The 14763-nt window shown below is 52.4% G+C and overlaps 5 protein-coding genes across 5 annotated transcripts; 2 read left to right on the top strand and 3 right to left on the bottom strand.

The window, feature by feature from the left end:
• Nucleotides 1-132: 132 nt before the first annotated feature.
• On the top strand, nucleotides 133-1204 carry COQ3 (Hexaprenyldihydroxybenzoate methyltransferase, mitochondrial; the record flags this gene model as incomplete). Its single annotated transcript, XM_036776093.1, has 4 exons — nucleotides 133-435; nucleotides 491-760; nucleotides 812-1002; nucleotides 1051-1204. 4 exons carry the CDS (start codon nucleotides 133-135, stop codon nucleotides 1202-1204), a joined length of 918 nt encoding a protein of 305 aa, XP_036632112.1.
• A 542-nt stretch (nucleotides 1205-1746) lies between these two features.
• Nucleotides 1747-6002, bottom strand: PC9H_006547 (uncharacterized protein; the record flags this gene model as incomplete). Its single annotated transcript, XM_036776092.1, has 6 exons — nucleotides 1747-1869; nucleotides 1925-3021; nucleotides 3102-4961; nucleotides 5014-5149; nucleotides 5225-5628; nucleotides 5933-6002. 6 exons carry the CDS (start codon nucleotides 6000-6002, stop codon nucleotides 1747-1749), a joined length of 3690 nt encoding a protein of 1229 aa, XP_036632111.1.
• Nucleotides 6003-6100: 98 nt separating this feature from the next.
• PC9H_006546 (uncharacterized protein) lies at nucleotides 6101-6428 on the top strand (the record flags this gene model as incomplete). Its single annotated transcript, XM_036776091.1, has 2 exons — nucleotides 6101-6324; nucleotides 6383-6428. 2 exons carry the CDS (start codon nucleotides 6101-6103, stop codon nucleotides 6426-6428), a joined length of 270 nt encoding a protein of 89 aa, XP_036632110.1.
• A 1513-nt stretch (nucleotides 6429-7941) lies between these two features.
• Nucleotides 7942-8608, bottom strand: PC9H_006545 (uncharacterized protein; the record flags this gene model as incomplete). The annotated part of the gene is made up of 4 exons (XM_036776090.1): nucleotides 7942-8116; nucleotides 8187-8341; nucleotides 8400-8437; nucleotides 8524-8608. 4 exons carry the CDS (start codon nucleotides 8606-8608, stop codon nucleotides 7942-7944), a joined length of 453 nt encoding a protein of 150 aa, XP_036632109.1.
• A 709-nt stretch (nucleotides 8609-9317) lies between these two features.
• PC9H_006544 (uncharacterized protein) lies at nucleotides 9318-14643 on the bottom strand (the record flags this gene model as incomplete). The annotated part of the gene is made up of 10 exons (XM_036776089.1): nucleotides 9318-9388; nucleotides 9449-9589; nucleotides 9641-9702; nucleotides 9756-9864; nucleotides 9919-10205; nucleotides 10273-11424; nucleotides 11484-12106; nucleotides 12178-12625; nucleotides 12679-13867; nucleotides 13920-14643. 10 exons carry the CDS (start codon nucleotides 14641-14643, stop codon nucleotides 9318-9320), a joined length of 4806 nt encoding a protein of 1601 aa, XP_036632108.1.
• Nucleotides 14644-14763: the final 120 nt, after the last annotated feature.

The raw sequence follows: 14763 nt of genomic DNA, 5'->3' as shown, positions 1-14763 counted from the left end.
TTGTCCGTGGAGATGTTCGCACGGTTTTCCGAACAATGATGGAATGAAACATGGAATTACTGACCGTGAGACTCTGAGCTCTGTGATTGTGAGAAAGAATATCTACTGATGTTGTTGCAACCTTCCAAAGTCATGCAGTCAATTCTTAGAAACTACATCCGCCGACATGCCACGGCAGCGACGCGCCAAAATTCTTCAGTGAACGCGTCTGAGATATCCTTCTTCTCGAAGTTGTCTTCACAGTGGTGGGACGAGCATGGCGAATTCGCATTCCTACACAGAATGAATCCCATACGGATGCAGTTCATACATGAGAAGGTTCGGGAGATGGATTGGGAGGACGGAGCGACCAGTGAGGAGAAGATATCGAGAAGAAGTGCGCTGGACGGCTTGAAGGTGCTAGACATCGGTTGTGGTGGTGGGCTGCTTTCGGAGGTTATTTCCCTCTATTCTCAATCGTGGCCGTCCGTAACTCATGGATGTAACCCAGAGCCTAGCGCGTCAAGGGGCGCGCACCCTCGGTATCGACGCATCAGAAGCTAATATAGCGATTGCAACCTTGCACTCCCAAGCCGATCCCAACTTTCGTGTTTCATCTGCCTCACCTTCGCCATCCAACTTATCATACCGACAAATTTCGGCGGAATCGCTGCTGGCTGAGTCGGGCCCTGAGCAGTACGATGTTGTTTGCTCGATGGAGGTACTCGAGCATGTCGACAACCCGGCGGACTTCCTGAATTCGTGTGCCCAGCTAGTCAAGGTATGCCTCTCGTATGCAAGTGCCTGTGATGCGAATTAACGTGTCTGGTAGCCTGGGGGACATCTATTCCTCTCCACAATCGCCCGCACCCCTCTTGCTTACTTCCTCACTATCTTCACCGCCGAAACCCTCCTCCGTAAGGTCACTCCCGGCACGCACACATACTCCAAGTTTGTCAACCCGGGAGAGTTGGTAGAATATTTTCAAAACTACCCTACATCTCTCACCTCAAAAGCAACGACGTCCCGACCATGGATCACCCCTTCGAGCTCGGTTTCTGACCTACGCAGGACCGAGGCGGAAGTACGGGGCATGATCTACGCCCCTCTCCGGGCTAAGTGGCACCTCGCGTCACGTACCGCGTCTCTTTGGGGTGGCGATCTTGTAAATGGGTGTAATTATTTGTTCTGGGTCAGAAAGCCCAATGTTAGTCCATCACAATGATACCGGCACGGCCTATAGTATCCTTGCCATTTATTATAATATACCTTGCCACCAAGCATCCGATATAGAGAATAGAGGCTGAAATCGCATTACTCCCAAAACTGTCTATAGGATGCATGAACTACAGGATGAAATAACTAGACATTGGGGACTGAATACAATAATGCCCGCAATAGTGATACGCATGAAGGGCCCAAAGTTACACAATGATTAACAGTAAAGAGTTCATGAACGTAGAGAGATCGAGAGGAAGAGAAAAGGAGAAAGCAAAATATCGAGTGGAGAAGAGGGTAGCGGGTAGAGAAAAATAAGGACCAAAAGGAAGGGCTTAAAGTGGGAGGCATCAAAAGAATGAGAGGTGTCGTCGACGTTCTGAAAGACAAGATAGCAAAGATAGTACAGAGGATATAATTCCAAAGAAAGAGCGATGTGATATGATATATGAGAAAAAGAGGGAGGAATGCAAGCGGGGCACGGTGCAAGGGTGGAAAAGACGTGAGCAGACAGGAAATTTGAGAAGCAAGGGCATTGATAATCTATTTTCATTCGCGAGCGACCCAATCAGTACTTCGAGAGACCAGCTCAATCGAATTATCTGTTGACCAGAACAGGCGTTCTGTGGCGCTACGGCCTGTCCAGCTCTTCTGGTCGCGTAGAATCATAGCCTGTGCAATAATAAATTAGTACACAGATATGCACGAATCTAGGCATATCACGCACCTGTTGAGCACCGAAGTTCCTTTGATCATGAGCGAACAGTTCAACATTATCCTCCAGCGCCTCAGTAAGAATCTGGAGATCCTGGAGAATGGCCTGCATCGCCCGAACAGAAGAGAGAGTGAGGATCTCTTTGCGGTTCCTGGTAGTCCCGTTGCCGTTGCTATTCGGCGGTGGCAGCGATCTTGATATTGTCTGGAGGACAGTGTACAAAATCCTCCTTGTCTCGCCCATGATCTTCTGCGCCTGCGAGTAGTTCTTCCTTGAAACCAGCACAAGTGCACGGGTGATCATGTCTGAGGCCAGGAGTTCCATTCGCCGGCGGACAATGACTGGATCGGATATCGTGGATGGTGGCTTTGGCGATGAAGACATGGTCATAGGAAGGAGTGTGATGGTGAGCAGCACCGGGTGCGCCAGTCTAGAGACATGCTTGCTCGCTTGAGGGTCAAAGAACGATCCGTCCACTTCCACAACAGGAACCTCGTCGATCATCCTATCCATCATCCCGTCCGCAAAGTCCGGCGAGTCATCAATGCTCAACGCATCCAACCCCATGCTCCGCACGAATTGGTCTGTGGCGTTCAGCGCGCGCCCTTGGTTGCCCCTGCCCTGGTTCATCATCCTATGCATATCGGTGTTATCCAATTCCAGCTCGATAAGCATCTCCTTCCGTTCGCCATACCGCAGCTCGCCGACATCGACGTCTACGTTCTGACCATCGGATGATAGGATGGACGAAGGCCCACCCGAGACTTTGCGGATCCGGAAACGGTGCCCATCCACGATCTTCATGTGGAGCTTCATGTTAAGCAAACCGATAGACATCATCCCACCGACGCATCCAGCAATGCAGTCCCTGAGGTCGTACCAGTCCTTGACGAACGTGTACGTTCCCGAAGTGTGGTTGGACATCAACCACAGGGATGCAGGGTCGTGTGATCGCCCATAGCCAAACGAGTGTATAGGGACATTCGCTGCTTCCGCTCGTGCAAGCACGAGATCCATCTGTGCCCTTCTCGTGCTATCAGCAGCGTCGCTAACCAACATCATCCCAGAGATTGGGTTGCGCGCCTTCCGTTGCAACACCACGTCCAGACCTAACCAAGATAACCAAGAAGCACGCAACGAGAGAAAGAATCAGCTCCGCATAAATGTTTGGCGGAAGTACTTAACGCACCATGATTAACCGCGGTAACCACATCGGTCTTCTCGTCCTTCATTCCCTTGACCAAGAATTCATCCACACCTTCCTCCCTCACGCCCCCAATTTCGTCCACAAACTTCTCCAACCGACCGCGACTTGCTTCTTTCCCCACACTCAAGAAAGGAGTCTTTCGAACACGCCCACCGATACCGACTTCGAAGGTAACGAAGCTCAGGCGATCTCGGGCGCCCGCGGAGGCGAGCATGAAGTCCAGCGTTGCTTTGATGACACGAATCTTTAGTTGGGCGGTAGAAGGAACAGAAGTCGGCGGGGGAAGAGAGATAACGAGAATAAGATCCATGGGCGGATGAGGAAGAGGGGTAAGCGAGTTCGATGGGCCCGAAGACATGTAAGGCGTGACGAGGCCCGTTGGAGAATCATAGTTGGAGAGTTCGTCGTCCTCGCCAAGAGTGGAGAGTTTATGCTGCAGCTGGCCTCTTGATCCTTCCCGTGATATCCCACCACCGTTGCCATTGCCATTACCACCCATTGAAGCATTCGACGTCGAACTCGACATCGTAGACCTCGAGCTTCCATTTAATAGGCTGTCCACTGTGCTCACGCTTGTCCCTGTGCTCCCGCTCAACATCCTCAAGGCCTTCGCGTTGCTCCCAGGCGGTATCGCTCCTCCAAACTCTTCCATTCCCATCCCCATACTACCCGCGCCGCCCTCCAGCTCCCTTCGCTCACCCTCCTCTCTCTTCTCCTTCTCCGCCTGTTGTTGTATCCAAGCAGGATTCTGCTGCTGGAACATCGCTACCAACCCTTGAATGGTCGCCCTCCACGACTCCATCGATCCCCTATCCTTGAAAATCAAAATGAACGAGGCTAACTCATCTTCCATATCAATGGTCAGGCTCATCTCCCCAGCGGCACTAGTCGCAGTCACATTCTTGATGTGCCTGACATATATCCTTCCTTTCAGACGGAGGACGCCTTTGGAGGAATGGCTGGCGGATGTAACTGAAGAAGAGTCAGTCAGGCCAGAGGCGTTGGAGAGGAGACGGCCGAGAGAGCGCTTTTTCTCTTCGACGACGCATATAATGGCTTCTTTGAAAAGATAGACATAAAACTCGCGAACGAGCGAGTCTCGTCGGACAGAGAGGAGGTCGTACATCTGGAGCGGGCCCAGGTCAGATAGTGGGTGTCCTTTCCAGTCTATGATTCGGTTGCGGAGGTCTTCTGTGATGGCATTGAACGGTGAGTCTTGATCTTCTACCAGACGAAGAGAAGGTGAGTATGGCGCTGGTTCGGGGCTGAGAGGCTGCTGCTCCGGTGGACCTGGGGGACGAGTATTGTATGACTCAGATTGGAATCCTTGCTGACGAGGTTGCCGCTGTTGGGGAGGAGCAGGGAATGATTGTTGCATCTGGAGTTGAGGGGAGCGCACTCGTAACGATTGCTGATCTAGTGTAGGACTCGAATGGCCCGAGTTGTGGGCATCGAGCCGTCCGAGGGCATTCGCACTTCCTCCCCTGCTACCACTCCCACTGCCAAAGCTATCAGACATGACAGGACCGGGAACATTCCCAGTTGCCCGTTTCCCTGGCAGCTCGATGACCACGATACACGTCAACGGCTGGCTGACGTCGTTCGTGCGTGTGAGGGAGGAGAACTCGGAGCGGACTTGTATGGAGGGTGCGACGACGTATTGGGGTTGTTGAGATTGTTCGCCACTTTTGATGGAAGGAGTGTGTTCGATAGCGTCGTCTTCGTTGGGGTCGTATGGGCGTGGGGTAGCGGACTGGCCTCGGCGCCCACCGGGATTGTCGCGCCCCGGGTACAGTGTCGACGAACCGCTACGATCTCCAACACCGGTCAGGGCAGCGAGTTCTAAGCATGTTCAATATGTGGACAATGGGAAGAAGACGAGGTGAAGACGCACTGTTCGATTTTCCCCCATCCCCATCACCAACTTTCATGGGGCGTCTGCAGACGCCGCATACCCCCAGGTTCGTTTTTCGGGGGACCGCAGAACGGGATTGATTTGGTGGAGGGCCGTAGACGGCAGTGAAGCAGGCCTGCAAAGAACGGCACAGCGTCAATCATGAGGGCTGATCGTCCCCGAAGAGGAAGCATTTGGTTAATATCCGTACCTCGTGTAGAGCGTGTCCGCACTCCGGGACAATATGAGGTTTCTCGCCTGGTAATCTAAAACTAAAGCTGAGAGGTTCGAGGCAGACTGGGCATTCCTCCTCGTCTTCTGCATTATCGTGGTTCGACACCACTGGTAGGGGTGCTGGGCTCATGGTCCCGTAAGGATGTAGAGTGGGTGTGGCTGATTGATTCGCGAGGTTGTCGCTGGAAGATGTGGACGCAGAGTAGCCCGAACGGATTGATGGGGTGCGGCTGGAGTCTTGATGCTGTTTGCGGTGGAACACCGATTGGAAAGCCTTTGCTGTCGAGCTCTTCCCTGGGCTGAAGTCGAGCTGCTGCGGTGGTTTGGGGGCCAAACGTGGCGCAGTGTATGTAGGAGTGAGTGGAGGAGTGAGAGAATGATCTGTCTCGCGGTGATTCTGAATTCTCGAAATCCAGGACGTTGATGATCCAGCTGATCTCATGGAAGTCAAAATGTCAAACGGACCCTTATCTTAAAAAAGGAGTGGAAATGGCGGCGCTGTGGCAGAGAGGGAGCTGTCGCTTGTCGTCGTCGCCGCCGTCGCTGTCGGGGCCGGTGTCGGTGTCGGTCGTGGTGGTGGTCGCTGGTCAAGAAGGGTCTCGAGCCAGATGGTGACCGACCCAAATTTTGCCCTGCGCCTAGTCTGGGAACAATGGCCCATGCACCGCTCTGCCATTTCACTTACTACCAACTTTCATTGACAAACTCGCATCCAAACAAACCGCATCAAGGGATGCCTCTCTGGAGAACTCCATGTGCATCAGAGTCCGTATCTCAATTCAACACTCTTCTCTACCCACACCGTATCATCCTTTTAGCCAAAATACCACTCTTGCGACCGTCGTGGACGACAATGCTCCATAATGAGCTCTCAGACCACCCGAACCGGATTACTGGCTTATTAGACTGGCCAGCGACTCGCCAGCTGTCCACGCTGGATCGCGCATCGGCTGCTAGTGGACACACGAACACGGGCTCGGAGAACTTGGAGGGTTTTGCCTTGATGGTTGATGTTGATGCCGATGGAACACTCGCGATGGCCCGTCATCTGTTGCACGGGGACGTCTGTATACAGCGGTATGTTTTATGTTTTAGGCATGATTCTGCTTCTTAGTGCTGATTTCAGCTTGAAAAGGCCCGTGTGCTCGTTTGCGGGATCCCATGGCAAGTCACAACGTTGACCGTATCTTGCGTATGGCACTAGTACACGTCGAGATCACCATGGACGCCACACCTGATAAGATAGACGGACGTGCTGATCGCATCTACAGCATTCCAATTTATCTCATTGTTCTCCCACTACCCCACGTCGAGTCACCCAGAACAGCATCGTAGGAGCTCATAATACCCGCCACCGCCCCGAGACACCTAGTGCATCACTACCCATCACCACCTATCACCACTCATCAATGCATCACCACAGATCACCACTCATGAACAGTCGTAGCGCGTTTCGACCAGACAACGCCAGGATCCAGCCTCAATTTTGTCGTTTTCAATTCCGCTCAAGACTCTTCGGGCTACTACTGAAAATGAAATCATCATTTTCATTTTCGTTCATTGAATCGAAATCGATCATCAATTGTCGGAAGGTACAAGGAGAGAGAGAAAGGAGGTACGATCGACTTTTGGTCTTCGCGGAGGAACGACGAGGCCAGAAAAGGACAGAAAACAGTCGGGGTCGTCGATCAGATGCAGGGACTCCTAAGGACTGCAGGAGATACAGGGGACTACCACTTATCGTGTGCCTGTAGGGTTACGGGATTGTACGGAGGGTATTGATACCAATCGACGTATCTGATAGCTTGTGCCTGGCTTCAACACGACACGAGCATGCAAGAAGATGGACAATGCCGTAGTACATACGGCAACAGACCACACGAAACCGCGATCTCTGTCCAGAGGGAATACCGGTTTATCAGGGGCGCCCCTAGCCCCTAGTAGAGTTAGGATTGAAAGGACTACCGCTCTCGTTGTTGCAACAACGTTGTGCCTATGAAACCCGAATACGACCTCAGTGCGCCCTCATAGCTTGGTTAAAATACGGCTCTGTACACCGAAGTTTTAGCGCGGGTTGCCAATAACCAAGAACATAACCCGATTCAGTAATTTTCTACCATCCCATCCCCTTTTCGTCAAACTGATGCCAGGAATTTGAGCCTGCCGTTTGCACTATTGTCAATATCCACCTTGCTCAACCAGATGAAGACCCGGAGGCACTGTTGCAACCACCGTGGAAGGCGAGCCATCATCCACATCGATTATATGTTCTATAAGATATCCTTGATTAACGTGCAGCGCAGCTGAAATGAATGGGATGTAGCTCTGGCCTCAACTTTGAAAGTGATCTCTGTCGTGAGTTATATGATCGTTCCCAGATATACTCTCCGAACTAGATGAACGTAGATCGGGCTGTAGCGCTTCATGCGTTGGCCTTCCCCGTGTCCGGAAAGCCAGTTGGTACATGAACGTCTCCAGATGTATTCATAGAAACCACCATGCCTCAGCATGCCTCGTTAATCCGACAATCAGGTTTGGCGCCGGCACAGCGACAGATCCGTACGATCGGACATCATGATCGAATTTTGAATTCAAGCAACGTTCGTCCTAACTACTACATACACCCATTTCACATTTGTTGAGATTTATGCATGTTCTGCTAGACGTTCAATACTGAAGAATGTTTAGGCTAAACTAGACGGTTAGCCCATCGTCTGTCATCTGTGGGGGAATGCATTCACCATCTTGGAGGCGCCAGCACTGGTTACGTCCAGCGGCCCACTTGCCCCAGAGCGTCACCGGAGTACCAGGAGTTGGGTTGCCGTGATCAGAGAGATCCATGTTGTATTTAGTGCCAGGGACCCAGAGCCTGCATCCAATGTAATACGTTAGCCGAGTTCACCAGTGAGTATCCAAGGACTCAGTGGAGTCGAACGCACCTCCAGCTCTCGTCGTCCTGGGTGACGTGCCATTCGAAGGGGTGGTCGACAACCACAACAGGGGTATTTTCACCGGGTTCCCCTTCGATTCCGAGGTATTGCCCAGTAGCTACGTTCTTGAAGGTGAAGTTCTCCCCTTGCTGTTCTGCGTGCCACTGCTCACGGACATTCGACATGAGAATCTTCTATGGCAGTAAGAGCAAGAGGACTAACCTTCTGGTTGTCTCCATTGTGGTTCTCGTATCCAATGACTGCGCAGATCGTTCATGTGAGCATTGTGGGCATTGGACACACAGACGTAGACGTAGACGCGAGGGGGCTGGGGTAGTGTACTCACTGGACTTGTTGTCGCCACCGCTGAGGTCGGCGACTGTGCCAGCCTTCTCGTTGACGAAGATGTATGTGGATCCGGAGTTGACCATTGTAGTAGATGTGTGTGGGTGCGAGTGAGTGAAGCACAAGGTGCGACGATCTGCCATTTATATACGGATTGGGCGGTCCCCAATTGACCAAAAGGACGAGGCCCTCGGACGTCATACCCCGTCAGTCATGGAGTGGCTGCACCCTGTTCACCTGTCAGATGGATCGATATCGATGGCTTGCATAGCCTGTTGCATAGCTTGAGGTAAAGTCCTCCTGGAGGCCTTGTACACAGAGCCTTGTCTTCATTTGTAGCAACGAGAGTCGTCACCTATAAGTGCAGCGGCCAGCGGCCAAGACGGTACCAATTCTCTAGAGAAGGTAGTCTTGAACCATATGTGGCTGAGCTTGTTACGGATCGATCCAGTTGAGCCAGAGTTGCACCCTGTCTGGATCATGGGAGACCCAGATGTCCCCCAATTCGCTTCGCTTAGTGGCTATGGTCCCCTCGTTCACATGCTTCACGAACGAAGCTGGTCAATCGACGTCCTGCCGCAGCATATCGGACAGCCAAGGGAACGAACAAGTACAATGCGTTGATTGATATAGCCTACAATATTGCAATCCATCAGTATCAGTACAAATGCGGTGGTAGGAAAGTCTATGAAGATGGCATAGTATACATCGTGTGCGTCCGTCCATCACGATACGAAGTCCCAAGAGAATAAAGATAATGAATGGCCGATGGGGAATGGCGTGATCGATGAATGGCTACAAGACACTAGGAAGCGAGTTCGGGTCGCCGCTGACTTTCACGCCGTCCATGGGTTGCGACCATTTGTCTAAAACAAGATGCCGATTAGCGCAGTACTCAAAGATGATGCATATGGATAAGGAAGCACCTGGACAGGGCAGGAAGTACCGTTCTAGTGCGTTGACAAAGCGTTCCTGATATTCGGCTGGGGGGATGACAGTGACCTCTTTGCCCGAATTGAGACCTTGCTTTGCTTTGTACTCCAGCGTCTTCGCGAAGGTGTAACTTCCTGTGAGAGCGTCAAGACCAAGCACGACATGACAGTGACGGAGGAACCGACCAATTGTGTCCACGAGACCACACGCGATCTGCTTGTTCTCTTCATCAACCCCCAAGAGAAGCCTTTGCAGCCCAGTTATCGCCTTGTCCTCCCACAGTAGTCAAGTCAGACTCACGAGTAGTCCATGATGTTACTCTTGGCCAAGAACTCGGCATCATTGCGTATCGCTTCCCTCAGTATCGCCTTGGAGTGTGGTTGTACAAGAGTCAACGTGCGTTGCTGGCCTGCAAACGTAACGTCATCAATACCTTGACAAGTAACCAGGTTGGTGACCGTACCTTCGATCCATTCTCCGTCAAACAACGTCTTAGAGTGATGGGTGCCATCATCCCCAGGCTTTATCTTCCGACCTTGAATGCCTTTCAGATCGAAGGTCTTCACAATTTTGTGCGAATAGAAGAGGTTCTCCATAACAAGAAGATCGGCCCTAGCTTGCACAGTACCCGTTTCAAGGTTGCGTATTTCAATGGTGTAGAAGCCGAGCAATTTCGCGAGCACAGTGGCCCTTTTCGCCGTTGTGTCCATGTATCGGAAATACGATGGGGCGAGTTCAAGCAAGACTTGGCTATGACATAATATGCGTAAGAATCGACTTATCTCACCAGGCAGTCAGAAAATAAGAAGATACTCACAGGTCAGCGACATTCCACGCGTTCACCAAGGTCTTGATGATCAGTCTATCGTCCGACGTCTTCCAGAAGTTGGCGCGACTTTTCCCGCCTTCCGCGGCCCAATTCGCGCTCCTCGACAAACTATGCAGAAACCAATCCTCAATCCCACACCTTCTCCTCAGCAGATCGAACTGCTTCGCATAGTATGCCGTACAACTGAACTTCAGGCGCTTCCCCACAGTCCAGTCATACTTAATATGAGGCTTGTCGTCAATGTAGATCCCGTCGGTGGAAAGCAGACCGTGAGGCCCTTTTGACGGGAGGGTGGGCTTCTCTGGTTCGACTTGTGTTGAGATTAGTCGCATTGCGTAGCCGAGACCGCTCGAGAAGGCGCTGCTGAGTGATAAAGTCGAGTGCGTCGATGGGATGGGGGATGCGCCACTGGCAGTAGCACCATGTCCGGCATCTAGGTGACCATCCTCGAGTTCCTTTGGTGGCACCTCAGGCGGCGGCGCAGACTCCGCGGGACTGCTCCTCTCCTTCCCAATCGTAGCATCACTTTTCGTCGATACTGAGAGCGTCGACCCCGATTTACCCCGACGAATATACCCCTCCAACGACCCCAAAGCCCCAGACATCGCAGAGCCAGGCCTCGATACCTCCGCCGACTCAATTTCCTGCAGAATCCGCCCCGCGCTTTCCGCGTTCTCTGGCAGACAACTCACTATCCCATCCGCAGCTTCCATGCTAACTTGAACATCCGGCTTAGCCCACGCAGACGGCGGAGCCCCATTCGCAGACTTCGACCCCGCCGACCCTTGCCCCGCGGATGGAACGAACCGAGACGGCGACAACGTCGAAGGTCCATCTACAGCTGCCCGCTGTCGCAGCACCTCTCGAATAGACAGCAAATACGTCGCATCTTTGGGATGTTCCTTTCTGCTTATCACAGAGGAGAACGACTCTGGTTCGTACCAAACGACGTCTTCCTGATCAGGGTCGGGTTGGCTCTGTGTCGAGGATGTGAAGAACCGGAATCCTCGAGAAGGGGAGAAGAACGAGGTACCCGTACTGGTGGTGGTACTGGGAGAAGTTGAGGCTGGAGAGCTTGGTTGAGCTCGCGCGGAGCGTGGTAAAGCCATGCTGGCCAGTTCGTGTTGATAGTCAACGGTTCTGCAGAGATGAATACAATGAGCATCCGAATGAGAGGGATTCCAATGAAACAAGCTTACCCCAAAGTAAACGCAATGATACTCCCCCAGTCGTTTTCTCTTACGACGACATTACTCCCGGGTACAGCATGGCACCCTTTCGCCCACCACTCCGGTTCGACACATAGCACAGTATTCCCAACTGCCTCTGCGACGTCCGCAGGGAGATGCTTCTGCTGCCATGCCGCCAATCGCTTACTAGCGCCCATAGACGCGCACAGAAACGACCGCCTCACATCATTGAGCGATGAGAGCGGTGATTTGGATAATTGATAGTAAAGGGACTGTTCAATCCTTTGGAACGTGTGGCGCAGCCTCGAAAGTAACTCTGCGGGATCAGCAGAGGGAGCAGGGGCGGGAGCAGGGGCGGGAGTAGCATTGGTTGTAGTCGCCGAAACTGTCTGAGTGGACGTTGAGGAGTTGGATGAAATAGAGTGAGCGTGATGATGGACAAAATAATCGTTACTAGAGGATTGGGGGAATGACAAGGGTGTGAGTGAGATGGGTAACCCAGTTATAGTCGCTTTCGTCGGCGTTGCGACGTCCATATCGTCAATATCATCATCAAAGGGATCGTCAGAAGAGGGCAGCCTAGGCAGTGACTTGCGGAACGCATTTGGATCTTCCCCGTTGAATACCCCCTCCTAACGTAAACAATTAAGACAGTTGAATATCCATCCTCACTTATTGATAGATAATGTGATAGGCCGCGCACCAACTTATCAATATGATCCGCCACTCCTTCCCACCACGTCTTGATCTCGCGTCTCAGCACGCGTTTCTCCGCCTCCGTAGACCTCTCTTCCACTTCCGAAATCGTACTTACCATGCTCGTGCTCGTTCTCGTCCCGGTTGTCGGACTCTCCTTGGATGCTTTTTCGCCGTACATGCGGAGTATCTGCAGCCGCGGGACTTTGAGCTCAAATATCTCATCTATGGCAGTCAGAGAGAAGGAGACGGTCCCGGAACCTCGGCGGAAATGGCGGAGGATACTGAGGGAGGGTCTATTAGATGGAGGAGAGGTAGTACTTTTGGGAGACGATGGAGAAGAAGGAGAAGAGGGGGATGGGGAAGGAGATGTGTGGTCACAGAGGGTGGGATGCAGTCTATGTATTTCTGGTGAATAGACCAGTAGCTCAATGAATTTCGCAAATGAGAACAAGCTAGCGCCAGTATACCATCAACAATCGGCAGCTGACAGAGAACGCAAACTTACTAGGTGCCATCCGACATGATCGTCTGCTTCGTTTGCGCGCCACAAACGTCACAACTCTGCCACATCTCGATGTCATCCTCTCTCCACGGCGCCTCCTCCTCTGCCTGCTGCACTTTCACTGCAATGCACACCCCACCGTGTATGAACCGCATCTCATGCTCGCCACGTTTGAGCTTACACTGCGAACTCTCCGAGCAGTGCAGCCCAGAGCAAGATACCCATTCTGTGATCACCTCTCCAAGGCATTTGTCTAGCGATTGGTCCCGCGAGTAATACCTATATGATACCCAGCGGGGTTGCCCGCAAGCAATGAGAGACGGCCTGGCGTCCGGAATGACTAGGGAGGCACGAGAAGGCGACGTGGATTCAGATGACGACGGAGTTGTTGATTCGCTAGACGGGACGTAGAGGGAGTAAAGGGCACTGATTCCTTGGTGCCTCACAAATCCAGATGTCCCACTCATCCCCTTCCCGCGCGACTCCTTCCCGTCCCATCCCAGAATACTACTCAGCCCCGTCCTTTCGTCTCCCTTCAGTTTCCTCTCCGGATACTGCTTCTCCTTCTCCGCAAGGCCCACGATTAGAGTCGGCGGCTTTACGACTACACCTGTAGACGTAGAGTACAACTCTTTGCATTGCTCGATATTGTGTACTAAAGTTGCGAAAGGGAGCTCAGGGCCAGGCTTAGGGGATGTTGGCTTGAGAAATGAAGGGCGCACATCGTGGACGAAAGAAAATCGACGTGATGGAGTGCTCGACGTGTCCACGGAGGCTATCGGGCTGTCCTCTACTGTGGGAGGCCGGCTGAGGTCGAAAGATGTGCCGCGACTGGACACGGAAGTCGAGCTATTCGAACGGTAAAGACCCGCCTTCTTAGATAAGTACGATAAAATGCCGCCAGGTGTGGGCAAAAACGAGTTCCGTTGCTGGCGAGCTCTAGTGTCCTCTTGATGTGCTGTTTGGTGGGATTGGAACGACCGGTGTGTAGCGGCAACACGCGGCTTGGGAAAATGGAGTTGGACATGCGAAGAGGAGAGGAAGTGTTGTTCGAGAACCAGTGAGAGGTGCACATATGTGGCGACACGGAGGGCTTTTGACAGGAGAGCGTGTTGTGTAGACGAAGCCACGCCGACAAAAGAGAAGGTGCCGCCGACGAGACGTGTTGGTCCCTCGTCTGGGGATATGATACCTAGAAATTTGAATCAACTTGAAGGATGCCGAGAATGTATCGAAGCACATACTATCCCATCCGTCTAGACCCAACAAAATCGTTGACTGGCCTTCGTCTGGCAACGTAAACACCCCATTAGAGAATTTGCAGCTTGCAGAAGCCGGTAGGACGACACCAGCAGTTCTCGAGATAGCTAGCCTACTCCCCAGCGGTGCAACGCACAACAGAAGATGTTTAGCGACAGACTTGGGTGCGGGAGTATGGGACTGCGCAACCAGGTCCTTTACTTGGTTGAGTGTCAACTTCGAAGGACTCCCGCTGGAAGGTATGTCAGGGGAGCCCGTCTTCTGACTTGCCGACTTCTTTGGGTGCTTCAAGGCCTCCTGCGCGTCTTGCGCGAGGGCCTTCTGCTGCGCGACCCGTTTATGCGCCAACAGCTCTCTACCTTGCTTGATACCTCCCAGCCAACCACCACGAGTCATACTGGCGCTGAGCTCATCCAGAGCTTCTTCAATGCATTGTGCCCAGGTTTCCTTCGCGTTCTCTGAGATGGAGTCACTGGCGTCTTCTCGAAGGACTTGCCGTATGAAACGTAAACGGTGCCTACGAGCTTCAATCGTCAGCACCGTTGGCAACGGACGTGCTGTAGGGATGGCAGGCAACGGCTTGTCGTTGGGCATTGATGTCCGCGCGACGCTGCATGAGCTCGTTGTGGGCACGGACCAACCTTTGGCGACAAGCGTCATATACAGCCGTGAGAATATCATACCATAAACAGGAGGAAGAGGATCCATACGAGCGCTTATTGGACCTAATAAGGGAATTTTAGCTGCGCATCCAGAAAAGGAAGACTACCGGCCAGGTGACCATGTCACATTTGCCTTCGAACCGCGAATCAAAGGCCAGCGTTTATC

This window comes from Pleurotus ostreatus (assembly GCF_014466165.1).
Source record: "Pleurotus ostreatus strain PC9 chromosome Unknown scaffold_4, whole genome shotgun sequence".
NCBI classification, from domain to species: domain Eukaryota; kingdom Fungi; phylum Basidiomycota; class Agaricomycetes; order Agaricales; family Pleurotaceae; genus Pleurotus; species Pleurotus ostreatus.
The sequence above is the reverse complement of the archived record's forward strand: the minus strand, read 5'-3'. Positions and strand labels throughout refer to the sequence as shown.